This window comes from Carcharodon carcharias, chromosome 30 (assembly GCF_017639515.1).
Source record: "Carcharodon carcharias isolate sCarCar2 chromosome 30, sCarCar2.pri, whole genome shotgun sequence".
Classification (NCBI taxonomy): domain Eukaryota; kingdom Metazoa; phylum Chordata; class Chondrichthyes; order Lamniformes; family Lamnidae; genus Carcharodon; species Carcharodon carcharias.
The window spans coordinates 26,245,431-26,267,006 of record NC_054496.1 but is presented as its reverse complement, the minus strand read 5'-3'; the positions used below and the strand labels follow the sequence as shown (position 1 = coordinate 26,267,006).

Below are 21,576 nucleotides of genomic sequence, written 5' to 3'. Positions count from 1 at the left end.
ACGGATGCTGCCTGACCTTCTGAGTGTTTCCAGCATTCTCTGTTTCGAAAGCAATGTCTCATCTCTTTCCTGCTAATTCAGATCCTCACTTGCAACTGCAGTCAGTGATTCTAGTGCCAACCTGGATCCACCAGAGAAATGCTGGCAAACACAGAGGGAATATTCCAAGGATTCTTGGTTCTGTTTAGTTCACATACAAATTTCAATTATGCATTTGAAACCAAAATCCTCTGTGAGCGATCTTAAGAACCGCATAATATATGGCTAAGTTTTTATATTGTAAGACTTTTCAATCAAAGGCTACGTTTAACATTTAAGCGTGCAATTTATAGTCATTTGACATCACTGGAGCTGATTGTGCTTCTATAATGCAATATATGCCCCACTTGTGCCAGCTTGGCTCAGTTAGCAGCACTCATGACTTGGAATCAAAAAGTTGTGGGTTCATGACCCACTCCTGGGATGGAACATAGTCCAGGCAAACACCCCAGTGGGAACCCAGCATTGCTGGCAGGGCCTGTGTACTTCGGTTTTAATTAGTAAGGTTCTCTCTCAAATTCAAGCTGTCATTTGGTTAGCTCAGAATAGGCAATCCAGCTAACATACTACAGCAGAATGACAGAGCACAGGAGGCCATTTAGCCCATCGAGCCTCTGCCAGCTTTAAAAAAGCTAGCCAATTTAGTCCCACTCCCCTGCTCTTTCCCTATAGCCCTGCAACTGTTTCCCTTCTAAGTGTCTATTCAGTTCCCTTTTGAAAGTAACTATTGAATCCTCTTCAACCTTCATAGGGATTACTATTTTAAAAAAAAAGATCTGAACTTGTATTGTGAGTTATCGTGTCCTTCAGACAACCCAATCAATGGGTTACTTTGGCATGTTTAAGTAGACAGAGTGATCAATTTTCACCCAAAAACACAGTTAGAAGTTTACAGTGCACAGAAAAAAAAGCTAGCAATACTGCAGTAAATATAATGGGTATCCTACAACCACTCCTGCAAAAACAACTCGCCAGGATTGTGCTAATTGTTAGTGTTGGGGTGAAGTAACTTAGTATGGCAGAAATGAAAAGGCAGATTTCAATTCATGGGGCAGCTCCGCTTACAAATCTATCATCAAGCAATTTGGGCAAGATGTTTATACGGGAAGGTGGAATCGTGCTTTTGATCAAACATTAAACCAAGGTCCCATCTCTCTGACAGCATCTGTGGAGAGGAACACAGTTAACTGTGTTCCTCTCCGCAAATGCTGTCAGACCTGCTGAGTTTCTCCAGGTATTTTTGTTTTTGTTTTGGATTTCCAGCATCTGCAGTTTTTTGCTTTTATCCCATCTCTCTGTTTAGATTGATATCAAAGAAAGCCAGGGAGCTTTTGGTATTCTGAAGAACATTCCTCCCTCAGCCAACACCACCAAAACAAAATTAACTGAACATTCATCTCTAGGCTGTGTGCAAAATGGCCACGACTTTTGCCAGAAGTCTCTATACTGCATTGTACACAAAGTGCTTTGAAATATTTAAAGAACTTATGATAAGGGGTTGTTATGAATTCAAGACTTTTTTTTTATCAACACTGCTGTCTCGGTGTCAAAAGGTTGTGGATTCAAGTCTAACTCCAGAGACTTCAGCACAAAATATAGTCTAGCACTGCCGTTCTGAGGGAGTGCTGCATTGTTGGAGGTGTTGTCTTTAGATAGAACATTAAACCGAGGCTCCATCAGATGGGGGCGAAAGATTCCTCAACACTATTTTAACTAGGGAGTTCTTCCTGATGTTCTGGCTAATATTTATGCCTCACTAACATCACCAAAACAGGTTATCAGCTCATTATCATAATGCTGTTTGTGGGAGCTTGTTGTGTGTAAATTGGTTGTTGTTTCCTACATTACAAAAGTGACTATACATCAAGTACTTCTTCACTGGTGGCAAAGTGGTTTGGGACACCACGAGGCTGTGAAGGCATTATACAAATGGAAGTCTTTCTTTTGCAAGAGAACAAGGCTTTAGGAGTCTAAATTACCTCAAACGTGACAACTATAAATTAAACACTAGCTATGAGATCATATATGCATGGCAAACAGCAGTAGCAGCAACGGTACATTGGAAGCATAAAAGGCAAATGTCTCCAGTACAGAGTGCACAGAGTCATACGGCAAAAGGATTTGTTTATGATTGAAGAGGCGAAAAAAAAACAACTTACCGTAACCCATCCAATCTGAGCACCAAGGTCTTTGAAGTAAAGGGTAGCTGTGGTACCAACAGGGAGGTTCTGCAAGATTTCCTCGTCCCTTAATGATTTGCCCTCTGCAAAAAGCAAAGACAGCTCACACTGACCCAACACAGAAAGGCAGCTCCCTCTTAATTCCCAACACACAATAACTTTGACAGCAGCTGACTGTTCAGCCCCTTGAGCTTGTTCCCCCATTCAATTAGATTCTGACTGATCTATATCTTAACTCAAATTCATTTACCTGCCTTTGCTTAATATCTCTTAATATCATACCCATAAAAGTCTACCAATCTCAGTTTGGAAATTCTCAATTAGTCCCCAGCTGTAATAGCTTTTTAAGGGAGAGAATCCCAGATTTCCACCACCCTGTTTGTGAAGAAGTGCTTCCCGACATCAGCTCTGAATGGACTTGCTCTGATTTTAAGTTTATGCTCCCTTGTTCAGAACACTCTCAGAGGAAACAGTTTCTCTTTATTTACTCCATCAACTTCTCATTTTACCACCTCAATTACATCACCCCTTAATCTTCTAAATTCGAAGATTAGAAGCCTAGTCCATGCAAATTGTCCTCATAATCTAACTAACTTAGCCCCAGTACCATTCTGGTAAATCTACGTGGTACCCTCTTAAGGATATGCTCGCAGGAGAACAAGAGCAGTACTGCATCACAGTGGGACACTAATGGGGCATCGCAGGGCAACAGGAATGGATTAGTTTATATGTTTACATATTCTTTATAGAGTGGTTTTATTTCAGCCTGCTTGGTGATAAAGGCTGCGGACACACATCAGCATGGGCGTGAGTCTCCAAACCCAACTACTGCTATGGAGTTTGACTGACAGACTTGGGGTGCACACAGTCTGTCTGTAGGAAAGCGAGGAAGCTTTGGGAGTATGGGTGGGGCAGCCGAGGCTAAGGGCGAAAAGGGTGTTGTTGTCATTAGTCTGCTTGGTGCCAGCCTAAGTACCTCCCGAAGTTGGGATCAATCTATAACTTACTTGGGTCCAGCCTGATGGACTGCCTGGCAGGATACCATTGAGCATCTGAAAGAGAAAAACAGGCCAAGTGCATTAATACTTATCTCCACGTCAGAGTATAGTACCTGCAAATAGGAATAACTTAAAAATACTGAAAAACCATTATACAGTCCCCACCACTTAAAACTTCCATGTTTATACAGGCAGACTCATATCAGCTAAAATGCAGCAACGATGACACATTTGTATTGTTATTTCAAAGTTGCCAGTTATAGTGCTGTAAGCTCTCTGTTCATTTCAGGCAGAAACAGCAAACAAGTTTCAGGAATTTTGCTCTAGCTCCCTGAAGACTGGATGACTGTATTTAGCACCCTTCCTATCAAAGCAACAAAACAGAATTGTTACAGCACAGAAGGAGATGATTCAACCCATCATGCCTGCACTAGTTCTCCAAACGAGCAATTCACCTAATGCCATTCCCCCAGCTTCTCGCTGTAACCCTGTACATCCTTCCTCTTCTAATCCCCTTTTGAATGCTTGCTCCAGTTGAACCTGCCTTCACCACACAGGCTGTGCATTCCAGACCTTAACCGCTCGCTGTGTGAAAGTTTTCTCTCATATCACTTTTGCGTCTTTTTTTAGTTATTTTAAATGTGTCCTCTTGTTTTCGATCCTTTACAAGAGGGAAGCTTTTCTCCCTATCTACTCTGCCCAAATATTACTAATACCCTTGAAGGAGACACTGGGCAGTTGAGAGAACATACTGAAATCTTTAAGGGTAGCTAGCTGAACCAGTACCTTATGCCAGGCAAGGCTCTGAGCAATAAGGATTCCCCCGGTTAAGAGCTCACTCAGCTGACAGTGCAGCAAATTCTGACTTTTTTGGTGCTCTGGGTGTTGTATCCATTATTATTGACCATTGTATAAAAATCATATTTGCACCTGCCTGCAATACGTGGTGGGGGACCGTAAACAAACCAGTAAAAGGTTCAGTCACTACTACCTGGAGTTTGGCCAGGTTCCTCACTCCTGATGGCTATCCAATGCTCTGCTGTTGGAATGTGTGGTGTGTACTGAATGTCAGGCGGTCAGGACCAGGCTTGCTGCAACACCATCCATGTCAAATAGTGGGCCAACAATCGCTGCTGGTGAGGTTGCAGAAGGTGACTGAACTCCAACCAAGAATCAAGACCAGGTGCTTTTTTAAAAATTTATTCATGGGATGTGGGCATTGCTGGCTAGGCCAGTATTTATTGCCCACTCCTAATTGCCCTTGAGAAGGTGGTGGTGAGCCACCTTCTTGAACCTCTGCAGTCCATGTGGTGTAGGTGTTGTTAGGGAGGGAATTCCAGGATTTTGACCCAGCCACAGTGAAGGAACGGTGATACATTTCCAAGTCAGGATGGTGCGTGGCTTGGAGGGGAATTTGCAGGTGGTGGTGTTCCCATTGTATCTACTGCCCTTGTCTTTCTAGATGGTAGAGGTCACATGTTTGGAAGGCGCTGTCTAAGGAGGCTTGGTGAGTTCCTACAGTGCATCTTGCACACTTATCAGTGATCTTGCACACTTATCAGTGATCTTCCTTCCATCATAACAGTGACAACACACTGTTGTCACTGTGCATCAGTGGTGGTGGGGGTGAATGTTTGTGGATGGGATGCCAATCAAGCAGGCTTTGTCCTGGATAGTGTCAAACTTGAGTGTTATTGGAGCTGCAAGCAACCAGACAAGTGGACAGTATTCCATCACACCCCTGACTTGTGCCTTGTAGATGGTGGGCAGGCTTTGGGGAGTCAGGAGGTGAGTTACTCGCCGCAGGATACCTAGCCTCTGACTTGGTCTTGTAGCCACAATATTTATATGGCTAAAAGCAAAATACTGCGGATGCTGGAAATCTGAAACAAAAACAGAAAATGTTGGAAAAACTCAGCAGGTCTAATAGCATCTGTGGAGAGAAAAACAGCGTTAACATTTCAAGTCCATATGACGCTTTTAGCTCTGAAGAGTCATACGGACTCGAAACGTTAACTCTGTTTTTCTCTCCACAGATGCTGTTAGAACTGCTGAGTTTTTCCAGCATTTTCTGATTCATATGGCTTGTCCAGTTCAGTTTCTAGTCAATGGTAATTCCAAGATATTGATAGTGAGCAACTCAGCAGTGGTAATGCCAGGGGCGATGGTTAGTTTCTCTCTTGTTGGAGATGGTCATTGCCTGACACTTGTGATGTGAATGTTGCTTGCTACTCATCAGCCCAAGCCTGGAGATTGACCAGGTCTTGTTGCATTTGGGCATGGGCTGCTTTAGTATCTGAGCAGTTGCAAATGATGCTGAACAAATCATCAGCGAACATTCCCCACTTCTGAGCTTATGATGGAAGGAAGATCACTGATGAAGCAGGTGAAGATGGTTGGGCCTAGGACACTATCATAAGGAACTGAGATGATTGACCTCCAACAACCATCTTTATTTGTGCTAGTCTTACGTGTGAGGACATGACTTGGAACAATATCACCATTCCTTCACCATCACCGGGTTAAAATCCTGTAGACCCCTCCCCAGCAGCATTGTGGGTGTACCTACACATGAACCGCAGTGTTTCAAGGCAGCAGTGGTTCCTGGAAGTGCTTATAGGAAAGACAGTCTTTGTGAAAGAATCAGATTTCCTTTATGTAATATTTTGCCAATATAACCATTGATTGGCACGGTTGGGGCAGGGGGCGGGGGAAGATGTGTGTGTGTGTGTGTGTGTGTGTGTGTGTGTGTGGGGTTTGTGGTGGTTGTAAAACAAGCCTTGCCACAATACATATAATGCAGATGGCTTTATTCAGTTCTGGTCTTTTTTCCAAGAGTGCCTGGCATTGAGCTGTGGTAACCTAGAGTTTGACCCTTGCTCTGTGCTGAACCAGCTAACTCCAGTGCCAGTGCTGCCCTTTGACCTTTCACCCCTAAGCTTGGGCTCAGGGATGCTGCTGAGATTCTTGCTCTCAACTGTCACCCAATAATAGCTAGAAGTGTGCTCACCACACAAATGCAACAACTTAATGTGATTGATTTGACGGATTGTGCCAGGGAAAGTGGGCTTGGCGACACCCACTACAGAGGAATAGCTGGACTGCACACACCATTTAGGGTCACCCACAAATGGTCACTCAGTGTTGTACTAGGGATGCTCAGCACTCATGTGACTGTACCTCTGCAAAAAGGGAAGAAACTGTACCATGCCAAAACCCAGTGTCTGGTGTTACTGACCAGTACTTTTCTTTTAATATTTAAGGCAGCCATCAATCCTGCTGTGTGACTGGAACCTAGTCTCTGGAGACTGGAAGTGAGGGCTCTAACCTGAATCCCAAGACAGAGCTGCAGCCACAGGAGAGTTAGTTTAATCAGATGGCTAAACAGGGTACCACGGTAACAGACAGTTCACAGGCTTCCTGCAAGGTTGAAATTAAAAAAAATATCAATCGCAGCACTGAGGGAAACTCAACAAAAGCAAAAACGAGCTTTGTCGGACTTGATTATGTGTGTAGGAGTCCCCAGCTGCATACTTACGGCTCTTGTGGAACATAACCTTGATCTCTCCAATAGTAGCATTTGGCTCCACCTGTTTTAAAAAGAAACACAGCCTAGAGTTAGGGCAAAAAAGAATCCCTAACCAAATTCAGCTCCCATACTAACAGACAGGGTCTGTTTTCAGAGTCTGTGACATACTAGTTAAATTATATTAGGCGTGATGTTGCAGATCAGATTTTTGAGCACCAGCTATTTAACCAAGGGGTGCATCACACCTGAGCATATTCCTTAAAGTCTGTACTTTCCAACAGGCGTCACAGGAGAGCCATGTGAAGCTTAGACAGCTTTTCAGCCTCTCCAGCCTCAGGAGTCAGGAGTCCAACTGCTGCATCAACCCTGCCCTACCCGCTCACAGGCTGGGGCTCAAACCTAGGATCCTGCTTTCCAATGTGACATTGGCCAACATGAAATAAAAAGTTAGCGGGGCAGGTAGATCAGCCCATGCCTGTCCTATGGGTGATACGGGGCAGGAGTCCCAGCCAAGTTTTAACTGTGGGGGCAGGGGTGGGGTTGAAACCAGGACCAAAAAGCGAGCAGCAGTGTTAAAAATCAGCATCCCAGTGCCAACAAGACTAAGACCAATCAATTCCTCAAGCCTCACTCCATCAGTCTTCAGTTCAGTGTGAATCACATACCAAGGGAGTTCACTTCAGAGATTGGCACTGGTGCAGGAACATAGTTGTAACAAGAGAGGCGAAAAACAAACTCTTCTTGTGCCAGTATCTGCTCCCGAGCACTGAGCAAGCACACTGCAGCCAGCACCAACGAATGCTGAACCCATGAAATCAGACCAGCAACTTGGGGGTGGTGGGGGGGAGGAAAGAGAGGTATGCAAGAGGGCAGGTACTCTGAATGGTGAGATGCCCTTTTTAAAAAAAAAAAATCACAAATCGAGGTTGGCTGGGCTTAGAATATTTACAGCTAACGGTGTCCTGGCCAATACTTACCCATCAAGCATCACTCAAAACAAATAATTTGGTTATTGTTGTTTGCGGGAGTTTGATGTGGACAAGTTGGCTGGCATGCTTTCTACAAGTGACCAAACTTCAAAAATTACTCCATTTCCCTTGATACACTTTGGGACACCTAGAGGTTGTGAAGGTGCTATAGAAATCCAAGTTTTTCCAAGGGGAAGACCACACTCTCCTTCATCCAATATCTACTTGCAAGTTGGGGAAATGCACAAGAGTTGGGACTGAGGGCAGCATCAGTCCAAATGTTACGAGAGCAGGCATGTGCTGTGGTGGGACAATGTTTAGCAGAAGTTGGCAGACTTCTCCAGAAATGTCTCTATCTGCTGGCCCCAAGTGGCTACTGCACAAAAAGAGGGGCCTCCCTGCTGTGTCAGAGAGCAGATGAAGATAGATTGCACAGTTAACAACAGAAATGGCAACCAACATAAAGAGGTGTCACCAACCCTACAATGGGTATGTGAGGACCATATCTTGCATCCACCCCCAAGTTAAGGAATATTCTACTTTAATCATTTTAAAGCTGTTCCACAAGAGAGGGGCTATGCCCTTCCTAGCTTGAGGAGAGAACATTCAGCTCTGCACCAGAGACAACTGAATTTTCCCCAACCACTGGGTGTTCCAGTAAAATTAGAAAGCAGACGGTCAAGCAGTCCTAAGGCACGTTCTGACCCCACAGCCACCCACAGAGCCCTTGCTGCTTTGGGGATGCTGCTACTATCGACCGGTGCTTAGTGAAAGTTTGCAGGGGTGGGGTCAGCCTAAATGTGACTTTCTTTGGACTAGCACTACTGAACAGTTGCCAACCTAGCTAAAGCTAGAACAAACTATTGATCAGACCTGGGATCCTCCGAGTCCTTATAGTTCACTCCTGCACACCTTTGTGAACTAGGCCTGGTATGGCAACATCTCCATCATCACGATACACACTTGCTCCAATCGTTCCTACATTGCCCACCATTGAGAAGCAATAACAAGAACAGGAAGGATCTGATGCCCTCTACAATGGGCACAGGAGGCCAAGATCACTCACTACAAGTGCCTCTCTACCATCATTAGAAGCAATGACAGAGACTCGGCTGACAAGGTACGTGTGGGAACAGTCCCCAGGGGCCACCGCAGACAGCTGATGTCTGGATAGCCATTCCTGGCAGGACATTCCTCCCCACTGTAGACCTCCGCTATCCTCGCACGTGGCAAGACATTTGAAACACTACAAATAAATTGAATTGGCCACAAGGCAAGGTCACTTGATCAATTACCACACCTTCACCGAAACTCCTGGCTGACAGACTGGGCCACTTGTGTGCCAATTGTGTAGTTCTACAACTACTAAACTACACTTACCCCCATTCCCTCTCATAACAAGAACTTTAAGCAGCCACAATGTAGTCATTGAAACTTTAGGTGATGAGTGATGAAGCTGTGGGGGTGGAATGTGCTGGGCAAGTCATGTAAGAAAAGAGAGCAGTGCAAATCTAGATTCTCACAGAATGAATGAGAGAGCACAGAAAGAAGCCATTCTGTCTATCATGCTCTTTGGTAGGGTGATCCAATTAGTCCCACCCACCCTGCTTTTTCCCCACAGCCCTGCAATGCTTTTCTTTTCAAGTATTTATCCAATCCCCTTTTGAAAGTTACTATTGAATCTGCATTCATTGCCTGCATTCCAGAACTTAACTCACTGTATAAAAAGGCTTCCTCATGTCGCCACTGGTTATTTTGCCAATCTCCTTAAATCTATGCCCTCTGGGTTACTGACTTACTCTGCCACTGGAAAGTTTTTCTTTTATCACTCAATTGATATCCCTCAACTGTTCTTTGAAACTTAGGCTGTACCAGGAGTCAGTATAAGGCCAAATCCCAATGATGGTCACTGGTGCAATCGGAGGTGGTGATGAATAGAGAGCTAATTCCCAGGGAGCGGGCTCAAGTACAAATCTTCCCATTGCGCCGACAGTGTTTTCAACAAGCCTGGTGACACACGTCGAACAAACGTATATTCCCTGCAGTTAACCGTTTGACGATGTGTATTTGATTGCCTAAATGCACATACAGTTGAGCTTACCTTGTCCAGAAAGGTGAGCTTCTGCTTAGTCCTCGCATCCAAGATCTCCACCTCAAAGAAAACACACGTTTTTTTAGCTTTCTTTTGCGATTTTAAGGGGCGGCTAGGCATAATCAGCCCGTTAGCCAACAGCAAGTTTGGTTCTGGCAGCATCATGCTCGTATTCATAGTCCTTCCAATCTGTTCTCCTCTGAAATTTAACCTTTCTTTTCCCCCCTCCAAGGAAGCTTTCAATTTAAAATCAAGTAGAAAAGAATAAAAATTAAACAATTCTGCTGCCCGAGGTACAGGGAGCAGCGATAAAACCCAGTTATCTGCAGCTTCAAGACAGGGCAGCTCTAAAAAGGAGACCGCCTCGGGGGGAGGTAACCCGATAGCCCCGGAATGTTAGCTCCTGACAACTCCGACTAAATATAATCCAATTAAACAGCATGGGAACATCTGGGACACTAAGGGTTGAGTGAATTGGAGAAATTTACTCATCTGATTTTATTTGGGAAATAAACTAGTGGTGCAGCAGTCAGGACCACCTAAAAGACCCCCACCCCCCCCACATGGTCTCTTAGACCACGAGTCAGCCATCAGCACCCAAAGCAGGGGAAGAGCCTGTGAAAGGAGAATGCAGTCCTCGCTAGGTGCCGCGATGCTTGATAAGTGCCGACTCATCTAAAACCCAGGGGGGTTTTCACTCAGAACTGACGTGGGTCAGCAGAACGCCCAAAATCACAGGTCCCCACCAAGCCACATCACAAATTTCACAAGCAGGCCACTCGGCCCCACTGGTCTGTGATGTTTATTCTGTACACGAGCTTTCCACCACCATCACACCGCCCCCTCCCCCTTCCATAGCGCCTCACCATACCTTCTAATAAGGTGAAATGAAAAAGGGAAGTGTGTAGATAATATTTAGTCCAGGTAATCTCCTGGACTGGTTTTCATTGCCTTCGGCAGGAGAGCTGGGAGAAGTGGAGAGGAATTTTCCATTACGTTTTTTTTCCCCTTTATCAGTCCTGGGTTTATCTGCCTCTCCCAGGTGATTACACAAACACCTCTCCCTGCAGCCCTGTAAAAGGTGGCCCAGTCATCATGGTGTGGGGGGGCAGGCTTGAAGAATTGCCTGCCTTTATCTACCCAATTACTCCTTGTGTTAACAGGATCATCCGTGATATCTCCTGCTGCTGAACAGTCAGCTCACATTAGTCAAGGGTCACGAATGGAGAATTCCACACCCTAATAACTACTGAAGAATGATCAAGGTATACAGAACCTGGCCATCATGAAGGTAATGTATATAATATTATTGGAAATTATTTTTTTAAAAAGGTTAGTCTATGGGTGTGTCTTAATTGGATTGAAGCCTGCTAGTCTGGGTGCTTTGATGTACACTAGTTTTGAGATGTAAGAGAGGTAGAGTGCATTTGCATTTTGTTGAATAGAGCATTCAAGGAGGGGAGTGAAATCTGGCACCTAGCTAGCAAAGACCAAGCAATGTTTATATTACTAATAAAATTGGTACTATGAAAGGGGTTTTATTGCTAGAAGAGGTGGAGTTCAAAGGGGCTGGTGACACAATGAGAATTTACATTCAATGAGATGTGCTGGGTATAACAAAGGGCAGTTGTTTGTGTGCAGAGCAGAGACAATGTAAGATCAAATCCTGTAAGCCTAGCACTGTGTCTGCAAAGGAACCAAAGTGAAAGGAACCTTATTTTGAATTTGTACAGTGAAAATGCTTTGCCCGGTATCTGCTTAAAGTCTATGGGTTGTTGTTGCCTTAATGGAGATTAGTTTGGGAATTTGTTAGAAGTTATGATAATAGTAATTTGTGGTCATATGTATATATTTAAATTAATAAAGGTCTCAAATATTTTGATATAAAACCTCTTGAAAACTGGTGGTCCAATTCCTGAATTTAGAGATGCATCTCAAATATACCACTTAAAAATATAGGTTATGACAGTTGTTTAAAGTTTTCCTCTGGGACTGTTTTAAAATAACTCAGCTTTACCAACTGCTGTATCATAACACTGGCCCACTCAGGGACAAAATGGTGAAAAGGTAATGAAATCTAATTAGGGCTCAGCCAGCACAATGTAACAGATATATAATGCTTTTTTAAAAAAAAATCAGAATCAACATCCCCATTTTAATAAATAAAAGGTGAAGTGTCCTTCCTTTAAAACACACCTTCCCCTCTCCTTTCTCCCCATCTATAAAATAACTATATTCCATAAATATACCCCTTCAGCCTCCTCACTGCACCACCACAACACTGGGATCTTTTGTGACCACAAACTTTGCATATATATCAATCCTGTATATTGGAGCACAGTATAACAACAATGTGGTAAAACATCCTAAGATGCTTCACAAGAGCGTTTACTGAGCCACATCCAAAAGCTTGGACAAAATTAGGTTTTAATGCAGTGTCTTCAAGGAGAGAGAGGTAGAGAGGCAGAAGGGAATTCTGGAGCTTAGGCACAGCTGCCAATGGCGCAGTGATTAAAACTGGGAACGCACAAGAGGCCGGAGTTGGATGAGCACAGAGAGTGTTGTAGGACTGGAAGAGGTTACAGAGATAAGGAGGGGCAAGGCCATTCATATGGAGCATTAATATTTTAACTGGGGAGCAAGGAATGAAAATCCTTTGACGCAGAGTTACAGAAGACAAGGAAAATAAATTTAATTTTCTTTATCCATATTCTAAATGAGTTGTCAAAAAGAGTCCAGAATGACAAATTCAGATGAGTGATAATCTGAATTGTCAAAGTACTTTGTAGTAGACAGGCTACTTGCAGCAAGTTTCAAACTCTTCTTGACTGTATTCCTTGGCCTCCAGTTCATGAGCAGGGGGTGGGGTGGTGAAGAGGAGGGAGAGACTGGAGGCACCACACTGCAGCCTGTATGCATCCCAGGCCATCCAATGTTTAACTTCTGTGGTGATCTCTTTCTCTGGCTTGTCCAGTGTGAATTATGTGTTCCTGGAGGATTGGAGAGGGCTATTCTTGACACTGTTGCCTCATATCCTGAAGCCCTGAATCACAATCAGAGTTGTTTGTAACAGCAACTCAGAACTTCTAGAATTTCTAGGGAGAAGGCTTTTTAAACTTTCTACATAGCTCAGGGTTCACAGAAGATGAAAAGGCTCCTCACTGGACACACAGACAGATATGTAATTTGTGCCCCAATATGGCTGGTGAGCAAATTCTGCAGCAGACAGAGCTCTGAAGAGCTTTGCAGTCAAGACCCTGTGAAAGTAAGCTGGGTATTGCATTAAGGCTCAAATAGTAGCACCTTCATGCGCAGCTGTTAAAACTGAGCACTGAGCTCAGCTTGTGTCAGTCATATTAATAGAAGCCACAGTCAAGACAAATACAGTGGGCAGTGCACCAAGGGAACAACGACAGCCACACACCAGTCCTTCAGAGAGACCAGAGCGTGTTGCAGAAATGGACTTTACCTGAAACCCTGGCTCCATATCGTACAAACAGTAAGTTATCAGCACTTTAATTTAATTTATCAACTAGAACAGATAACGCTATCGTTTTTAAAATGTTGCAGGAGGCAAAGAGGTACAACACAGTACAGATGGGTCCCACAAGTAAAGCTTTGACAGCACGGTTCTCTATGTTTGCAAAAGTACAGTCCCAGTGCCTTTGAATAATTTGGATTAGAACAGGGGATGGGGCAGGTTAAGAATAACCAGAGAGTTTCGGAGAACGAAGACCTTTTGAGACAGAATGTCACCCAGTTTTCTGCAGTGAGTCACAGAACACAGTAAACTCCGACATTTGGCTACATGTAAAGCAACTGGTGATTTATATGGCAGCTTGTGGGAGAGGCAGCATGGGGGTGAAAAATGAGGAAGAACAATCTCGGCTTTCATAAGATGTGACTGGCATTCTGTAGTAACTTCCTCCGACAGAAACTGCCTAGGTTTAAGCGGCTGCCACTGGGCTATTTTCACAATCCCATCCCTCCGTTTGCCTTCCCACATCAAGGCAGCCAGAAGTTCTCAGAACAAAGCTCCCGAACAAATGAAGCACTTAAACAGAACACTTGGTATTTTAGCAAAATATAGATGGTCTAAAGCATTTCCAGCCGCTTAACCCCGGGCAGTCTCGGTTGGGGGAAGACAGGAGGCAGCTGTATACATATGTTCTCACACTGCCAATTGCCGAGTGCTTCTCAAAGTGAATTACAGAAGTGCTGTGACAATGGCAAAGTCACATTCCTGCTTTATGAATAGGAGCAGTCAAGCAACTAACAGTATTCCACAAAATGTGGACAGTCTGAAGCAACAATTGGTCAAATTGGAAACTGACACAATCAACAGGAACAGGTGACTTTGGACCTATGGTTGGCAAAGCTCAACGCCTTGACATTTCTGTGTGTCATACCTCGGTCTGTGGTAGAGTAATTTTGATTCCCCCCCCCCCCCCACAATTTGTGCGTTCATGGGATTTGGGTATCGCTGGCTAAGCCAGTATTTTTATTGCCCATCCCTAATTGGCCTTGAAAAAGGTGGTGGTGAGCTTCCTTCTTGAACCATTGCAGTCCATGTGCTGTTAGGAAGGGGAGTTCCAGGATTTTGACCAAGTGATAGTGAAGGAATAGAAACATATTTCCAAGTCAGGATGGTGTGTTGCTCGGAGGGGACCTTGCAGGCGGTGGTGTTCCTATGCGTCTACTGTCCTTGTCCTTCTAGGTGGTAGAGGTTGCAGGTTTGGAAGATGCTGTTGAAGAAGTCTTGGTGAGTTGCTGCAGTGCATCTTGTAGACAGTACATGCTGCTGCCATTGTGCATTGGTGGTGGAGGGACTGAATGCTGAAGGTGGTGCCAATCAAGTGGGCTCTTTGTCCTGAATGGTGTCCAATGTCTTTGCGCAGTAATGATTGCTGTGGTCAGCCAACAACTCCACTGTCTTTGTATCCTGCAAGTATCTGGATTGTAGAAGATGAACTAGAAGTTTGGTCTTATATCATTGAGCAAATTCACATGCAGCATCAGAAGCAGAGTTCAGTCATGTCTCAAATGCCTTTAGGTAGACAGGGTAGTGTAAATTAAAAGGATGGCTTTGCACTAATTCCATCTTGGGAGAGTTTTAGTTAGCAGCAAAAAATATATTACCCCCTAGATTTTCTTTGCCATGGGAGAGCGGCAACCAGCCCAAGCCATTTCCCCATGTAAATGTTACCGTAAAAAAAATCTAATGCATCGAAATATAGCTCAATATCCTGGCTTGCCAATATAAAAGTCGGCAGATTGAGGGGAGGGAGGAAACATTTCTAACTTTTAATTCGACACATTGGGATGCATTTTTTGGAAAGGAGGCATCTGTCAGCTGTTCACACGGGAGAACCTCTCTGAAGCCCCAACAAGCACATTAGATATTCAAAGACAAGGGTATAACTGAGTTATTGAGCTCCCTGCTTCAGAGTGCATTGTGCCCCAACCAAAGAGTCATTCACCTACACAATGTTTCATCAGAGATTGAATCAACAGTTACTGTAAAGAGCTCCAGGTTTTGGGTATTTTGTGTTTGACGGAGTTTCCGATGCCCATTGATATAAATGCAATATATCTTTAATCGCATCGCGACAATCCAAGTAAAGTGGATCATTGTGATCTCTTTGGGGTAATTTTAAAATTTGGATGATAGCATATGAACCATTTGAAGAGGTGGTATACCTGCCACACTAGCACAGCTGTCCAAGACAAGCTCAGAGGAAAGAAACCTCCCATGGAACAGATGGGCTCCTTGTTCAATTATTCTCTCCACTGAAATCAGTGGAAAAGGAAAATGCTGGGGTTTTGTTATCAACGGGGCTGCTTACAGTCAACTACACCTGCCCTTTAGAAGCTCGGAGAAAAACTCCCAAAACATGGGGGCTAGGAGAGCTGAAAAAGTGCAAATAGGAAATGTCACAGTTGTCATGGGGCCCTTCATCAACCAAGACTGCTGAAAACAACAACTTGTATTTATAAGCCATTGTTAACACATTAAAACCTCCTAAGGCTTTTCACAGCAGCATTTTCAAAGAAAATTTAACAAGGAGCTACATAAGGTGATATTAGGGCTGTTGTCCAAAAGCTTAGTCACAGATGTAGGTTTTAAGGAGTGTCTTAAAAGAGAGGGAAAGGGAGGACATCCAGAGCTTAGAGCCCAGGCAACTGAAGGCACGGTTGGACTGACTGAAATCAAGGGTACTCAAAAGGCTAGAATTGGAGGAGCACAGGGATTCCCGGTGTGACTGGTGGAGATTCAGATCGAGGGGGTACAGAGGCTATGGATACATTTGAAAACAAGGATGATACTTTTAAAATTAAGGTGCTGCTCAGCTGAGAGCCAATGTGCATCAGTGAGCCACAGGGGTGATCAGGACTTGGAGCAAGTTAGGATATGGGTAGGGTTTTGAATAAGCTCCGGTTTATGGAGGGCAGAACACAGGAGGCCAATCAGGAGTGTGTTGGAATCATCAAGTCTAGAGGTAATAAAGGCATGAATGAGGGTGCCAATAGATGAGCTGAGGCAGGCAGAGTTCAGCACTGTTACAGAGATGGAAATAGGTGATCTTTGTGATGGCATGGACATGCATTCAGAAGCATATTTACAGGACAATATGTATAAAGCACCAAGTCTGGGCAGGGCAATGTGCATACAGCACATCATCATCCATTTAACTGTTGTTTGTGAAGCCTTGTTCTTGCAAAGATGGCTTGGAATCACAGACATAACTAACACAAGCACTGTAAATTTGAACATATCTAAAACTCTGCTGCTTGTGCTCTAACTCACACCACCCATCACCCCAGTGCTTTTTGGCCTTCACTGGCTCCCTGTCTGGCAACAATGCCATTTTAAAATTCTCACTTTTAACTACCTCCAAGGCCTCACCTCTCCCGACCTCTAACCTCCTTCAGCCCTAGGATTTTTGCACTCCTCCAATTATGGGGAGAGAGCAGGACGAATTGGATAGCTCTTCCAAAAAGCTGCCACAGGCACAATGGGCCAAATACCCTCCTCCTGCGCTGCATCATTCTGGTGTATATTCTCGATTCCATTAGCTCCACCGCTGGTGGCTGTACCTTCACCTGTCTGGGCCCTAATCTCTGGAATTCCCTCCCTAAACCTCTGCTTCTCCTCCTTTATTATTTAAAACTTACCCCTGACCAAGCTTTTAATCAGTTGCCCTAATATCTGTGCTGCTCAGTGTCAAATGTGAATGATAATACTTCCTTGAAGTGTCTTAGAAAGTTTTTGCTTGGCGTTATACAAGTTGTTGTGATTGAATTCAATGGAATTTATTGGGTATAAAACAACTTAAGATGCTGTGAAAAAGCAAGTTCCCCAAGAAATGCACAGTGCATGTTATATTTACAGATCTCCACATCCTGGGTTAAAACTGATTACTCTGCACTGATGCAATGATTGAATGTTCACTATGTCATAGTCCCATAAAAGCCCACACGCAAGGCAAGTAATTTCAGCCACAAATCTATCCCCCCTAGAAGGGGGGAAATTATCAGGGGCTGAGGGACAAATAAACTCTTGGGTGGGGTGAGATGTGGTGTAGAGCACACTTTAATGATGGAAGAGATCACACACGCAATTCCTAGTACAACAGGACCCAGGCCTGGGGAGTTCATACTGCCTCAAATCTTTTGGCAACAGGGGGCCACATTAATAACTGGCCTCAAGCTCAACTGCAGATATGGTGGCTTGGCAGCTTCACTGGAACATAACTCTTCACAAGGAGCTGGTATCTGCACTAGAGGCCTTACTCTCCTTCAGGCACAGCTCCACTACTGCAATGTCAAACTGGAGGGCTGAAACCTGGAGCAGACCACTGATGAGGTCACTGAGCTCAAGCAGTGCTGCCTTGTCCTATCTGTTGCCACTATTCTGTGCCATCTTTCCATTATTCTAGAACCATCCCATGACTCCAGGATGGGGGTGCAGGAGAAAAGAAGCAATTCTGGACTCTTCAGCATCAGCTGCCTCCTTCCTCTAGCACCAGATGAGGATCACTTTGCTTTCCTCACCTACAAAACAGGAGCTGTCAGACTCCTGCCTCAGTTTCTTACATGAAGTTACTCCTTCGCCCTGAAACAATTCACAACCCAAATTGGCTTCTTTCTAACCCAGCCCTGAACATATAATAGCATGTGCCTTCTACTCCATCCCAGGCCACCCTCAGACTCATCTGAGAGTTCCTACCCCGACCAAGAATTTACCTGCCCCTCTTCAGCTCAATGTTCAGATCTTTCCCCCCCTCAAAATTTCCGTATTCACACCATCATTTAGAAGGCTGTCCCTTTGTCCTCTGGTGCAACAACTCCATTGCTGACCCCCAATTAAAGCTGTCAAAAATTCTTGCATTGCTCTTTAATCCCCACCTCTCCAGATAAGGCTGAGATTCTCCTTCTGTGGTGCCAATCCCATATGGTTTAATTTCTAGTGAGTGAGTGATGCTCTTGCCCAAGTCAGCAGGTCATAGATTTAAGCTCCACTTCAGAGCTTGAGCAAATATAATCTAGGCTGACAGTCCCAGCGGGGCACTGTCAGAGGGGAATGCAGTCAGTATTGTAACATAAGAAATGCAACAGCCAACCCGATAACAGGTTATCCGAGATCTAGTATTGAGCAATGAGAAGGGGTTAATTAATAATCTTGTTGTGTGGGGAACAGTGACCATAAGAAGATATAATTCTTCACTAGGATGGGAAGCGAAGTAGTCCGAACCAATACAATGGTCCTAAATCTACCAGAGAGAGTGCAGAGGAGATTTACCAGGATGTCGCCTGGGCTGGAGAGTTTTAGTTATGAGGAGAGATTGGATGGACTGGGGTTATTTCCCTTGGAGCAGAGGAGATTGAGGGGGGACATGATTGAGGTGTATAAAGTTATGAGGGGCATGGATAGGGTAGAAAGGAAGGAACTTTTCCCCTTGGTGGAGGGATCAATAACCAGGGGGCATAGGTTTAAGGTAAGGGGCAGGAGGTTTAGAGGGGATGTGAGGAAGGGTTTTTTCACCCAGAGGGTGGTGGGAATCTGGAACTCACTGCCTGAAAGGGTGGTAGAGGCAGAAACCCTCATAACATTTAAGAAGTGTTTGGATGTGCACTTGCAAAGCCATGGCGTACAAGGCTATGGGGGCTAGTGCTGGAAAATGGGATTAGAATAGTTAGGTACTTGTTTGATCAGCGCAGACTTGATGGGCCAAAGGGCCTTTTTCTGTGCTGTAGACCTCTATGACTCTGTGAAACTACAAAGATGATGGGCTAGTTGGGGAACTTCATTAAAAGGCATGTTGGTGGATAGGCACTGGCTAATATTTAAAGAATAAATATATGCATTGCAAGTTATACATTCCTTGATGGCGCAAAAACACAGCAGGAAGAGCAGCCCAACCATGGCTAACAAAAATAAATTAAGGATTGTATTAGATCCAAAGAGGAGTCATATAAAGTTGCTAGAAAATGTAGCAAGCCTGAGGATTGGGAGCAGTTTAGAATTCAGCAAAGGCGGACCAAGAGAGTGATTAAAGGGGAAAAATAAAGCATGGGAGTAAACTTGCAAGGAACATAAAAGCAGATTGTAAAAGCTTCTATGTAAAAAGAAGAAGATTAGCAAAGGCAGATGTAGGCCCCTTACAGTCCGAAACGGGAGTACTTCTAACAGAGAGCAAGGAAATGGCAGAGCAATTAAACAACTACTTTAGTCCTGTCTTCAGGGGGACAGACACAAATAACTTCTCAGAAATACTAGGGAACCAAGGGTCTAGTGAGGAGGAGGAATTGAATGAAATTAGTGTTACTAAAAAAAAGTGCTGGAGAAATTAATGGGAGTGAAAGCTGATAAATCCCCAGGCCCTACATCCCAGGGTATTAAAGGTGGCCACGGAAATAATGGATGCGTTGGTTGTCATCTTCCAAAATTCTGTAGATTCTGGAACAGTCCGGGCAGATTGGAGGGTGGCAAATGTAACCCCACTACTCAAAAAAGGAGGGAGGGAGCAAACAGGGAATTACAGACTGTTTGGCCTAACATAAGTGACAGGACACTTAGAAAGTATCAATGGGATTAGACAGAGTCAACGCGGATTTGAGATAGGGAAATCATGTTTGACAAATCTACTGCAGTTTTATTTTTAAAAAAAGGACATAACTAATAAAATAGATAAGAGAGAGCCGTGGATGTAGTGTTTTTGGATTTTCAGAAAACTTTTGATAAAGTCCCACACAAGAGGTCAGTATGCAAAATTAAAGCACATGGGATTGGGGGTAATATATTGACGTGGATTGAGAACTGGTTAGCAGACAGGAAACAGAGTAGGAATAAATAGGTCTTTTTCAGAGTGGCAGCCAGAGGCTAGTAGAGCTGGTGGGGGGGTGTACAACAAGGAGTCACAGTCTCAGCACAAGGGTAGGCCATTTAGGACAGAGATGAGGAGAAACCTCTTCAGAGGGTGGTGAACTTGTGGAATTCTCTACCACAGAAGGCTGTGGAGGCCAAGTTACTGAGTATATTTAAAGAGGAAATAGATAGATTTCTAGACACTAAAGGCGTCAAGGGGTATTGGGGGGAGAGCAGAAGTATGACGTTGAGATACAGGAACTGCCATGATCATATTGAATGGCGGAGCAGGCTTGAAGGACTGAATGATCTACTCCTGCTCCTATTTTCTATGCTTCTATGAGCAGAGCAAGATCCCTCACAGCAAATAGATAAACAACCAGAAGTTTTAGTGATGCTCACTGAGGGGGTAAACATGGGCCAGGACATCAGGGAAAACTTTTAAGACAGGTGGGGCCCTGCTCTTCTGAAAGACGGCACCATTGACAGTGCGGTGCTCCCATAGTACTGCACTGGAGTGAGCCTAGGGTTTTGTGCTCAAGTCTCTGCAGTGGGACTTCAACTCACAAGCTTCTGGCTCAGTGGCGAGAGAGCTACCCACAGAGCCTCAGCTGACATCTTGCAAATGCCAGGGTTCCTCAAATGAGCCTCAGCTCAAAAGCCATCGTACTGAGAGTTTATCAGAACATATCCCAAAACAGTGAACACCTGAAGCAGTGCCAGTGTATATTTAGCGTAGCGCAGTAATGTGATGTTTGATGTGGATGAATGCAGGATATCAGGTTTATATCTTTGCAGACACTGGTAAATTCAACTTACACTTACCTCTACCAATTTTAAAAAACCTTTCCATGCATTAGACCTGAGCTGCATTAATAGCATAAAGAACCATTTCATGTTAAATGCCCTGTTGGCTAGAAACAGCCCTTAGTAAGCACAGCACTGTAGGGTCATCTAATGTCACCTTGCGTATAAGCTGCCAGCTTCTGAGAGAAGGGCACTCACACTCCTCCAAATGGTGAATTATGGAGCAACATTCAGAGGGGTTGGACAGGTCAAATTACCAGGCTCCCTGGGGGAGGCAGTGCATACCGTCAAGGACATTGTAGATTAAGTATTCAAATGTGAGCACGACTGCCCGAGTACATGCCACGTTAACTGATTTCTTTTCTCCAGGTAAGACTAGATGGGGTGAGTAGATTACTCACCACCTTCAGCCTCAAATGAGGTCAGCTGGTTTAAGTGGAGCAGGGGTTAATTATTAGTAATTGTTACATGCCCCCAGGTCAGGCAAGTGAAAACAATGAATTACTTTAGAAACTGATTTCTAAAGCATGCCCTATTTTGATTGACACTAAGAGAGTGACACAGGGCTGCCCCAGTGACAATGGCAAAAAAAAA

At 44.2% G+C, this 21,576-nt stretch overlaps 1 protein-coding gene across 1 annotated transcript in view; it reads right to left on the bottom strand.

The window, feature by feature from the left end:
- Positions 1 to 21,576, bottom strand: part of LOC121271380 (very-long-chain enoyl-CoA reductase) — a 61,655-nt gene that overhangs the window by 26,665 nt on the left and 13,414 nt on the right. The window contains exons 2-5 of the mRNA XM_041177351.1: positions 9,816 to 9,866; positions 6,756 to 6,807; positions 3,227 to 3,271; positions 2,199 to 2,302 (exon numbers count right to left, since the gene is read on the bottom strand). Coding sequence (XP_041033285.1) covers positions 2,199 to 2,302; positions 3,227 to 3,271; positions 6,756 to 6,807; positions 9,816 to 9,866 — 252 coding nt within the window. The remainder of the gene's footprint in view (positions 1 to 2,198; positions 2,303 to 3,226; positions 3,272 to 6,755; positions 6,808 to 9,815; positions 9,867 to 21,576) is intronic.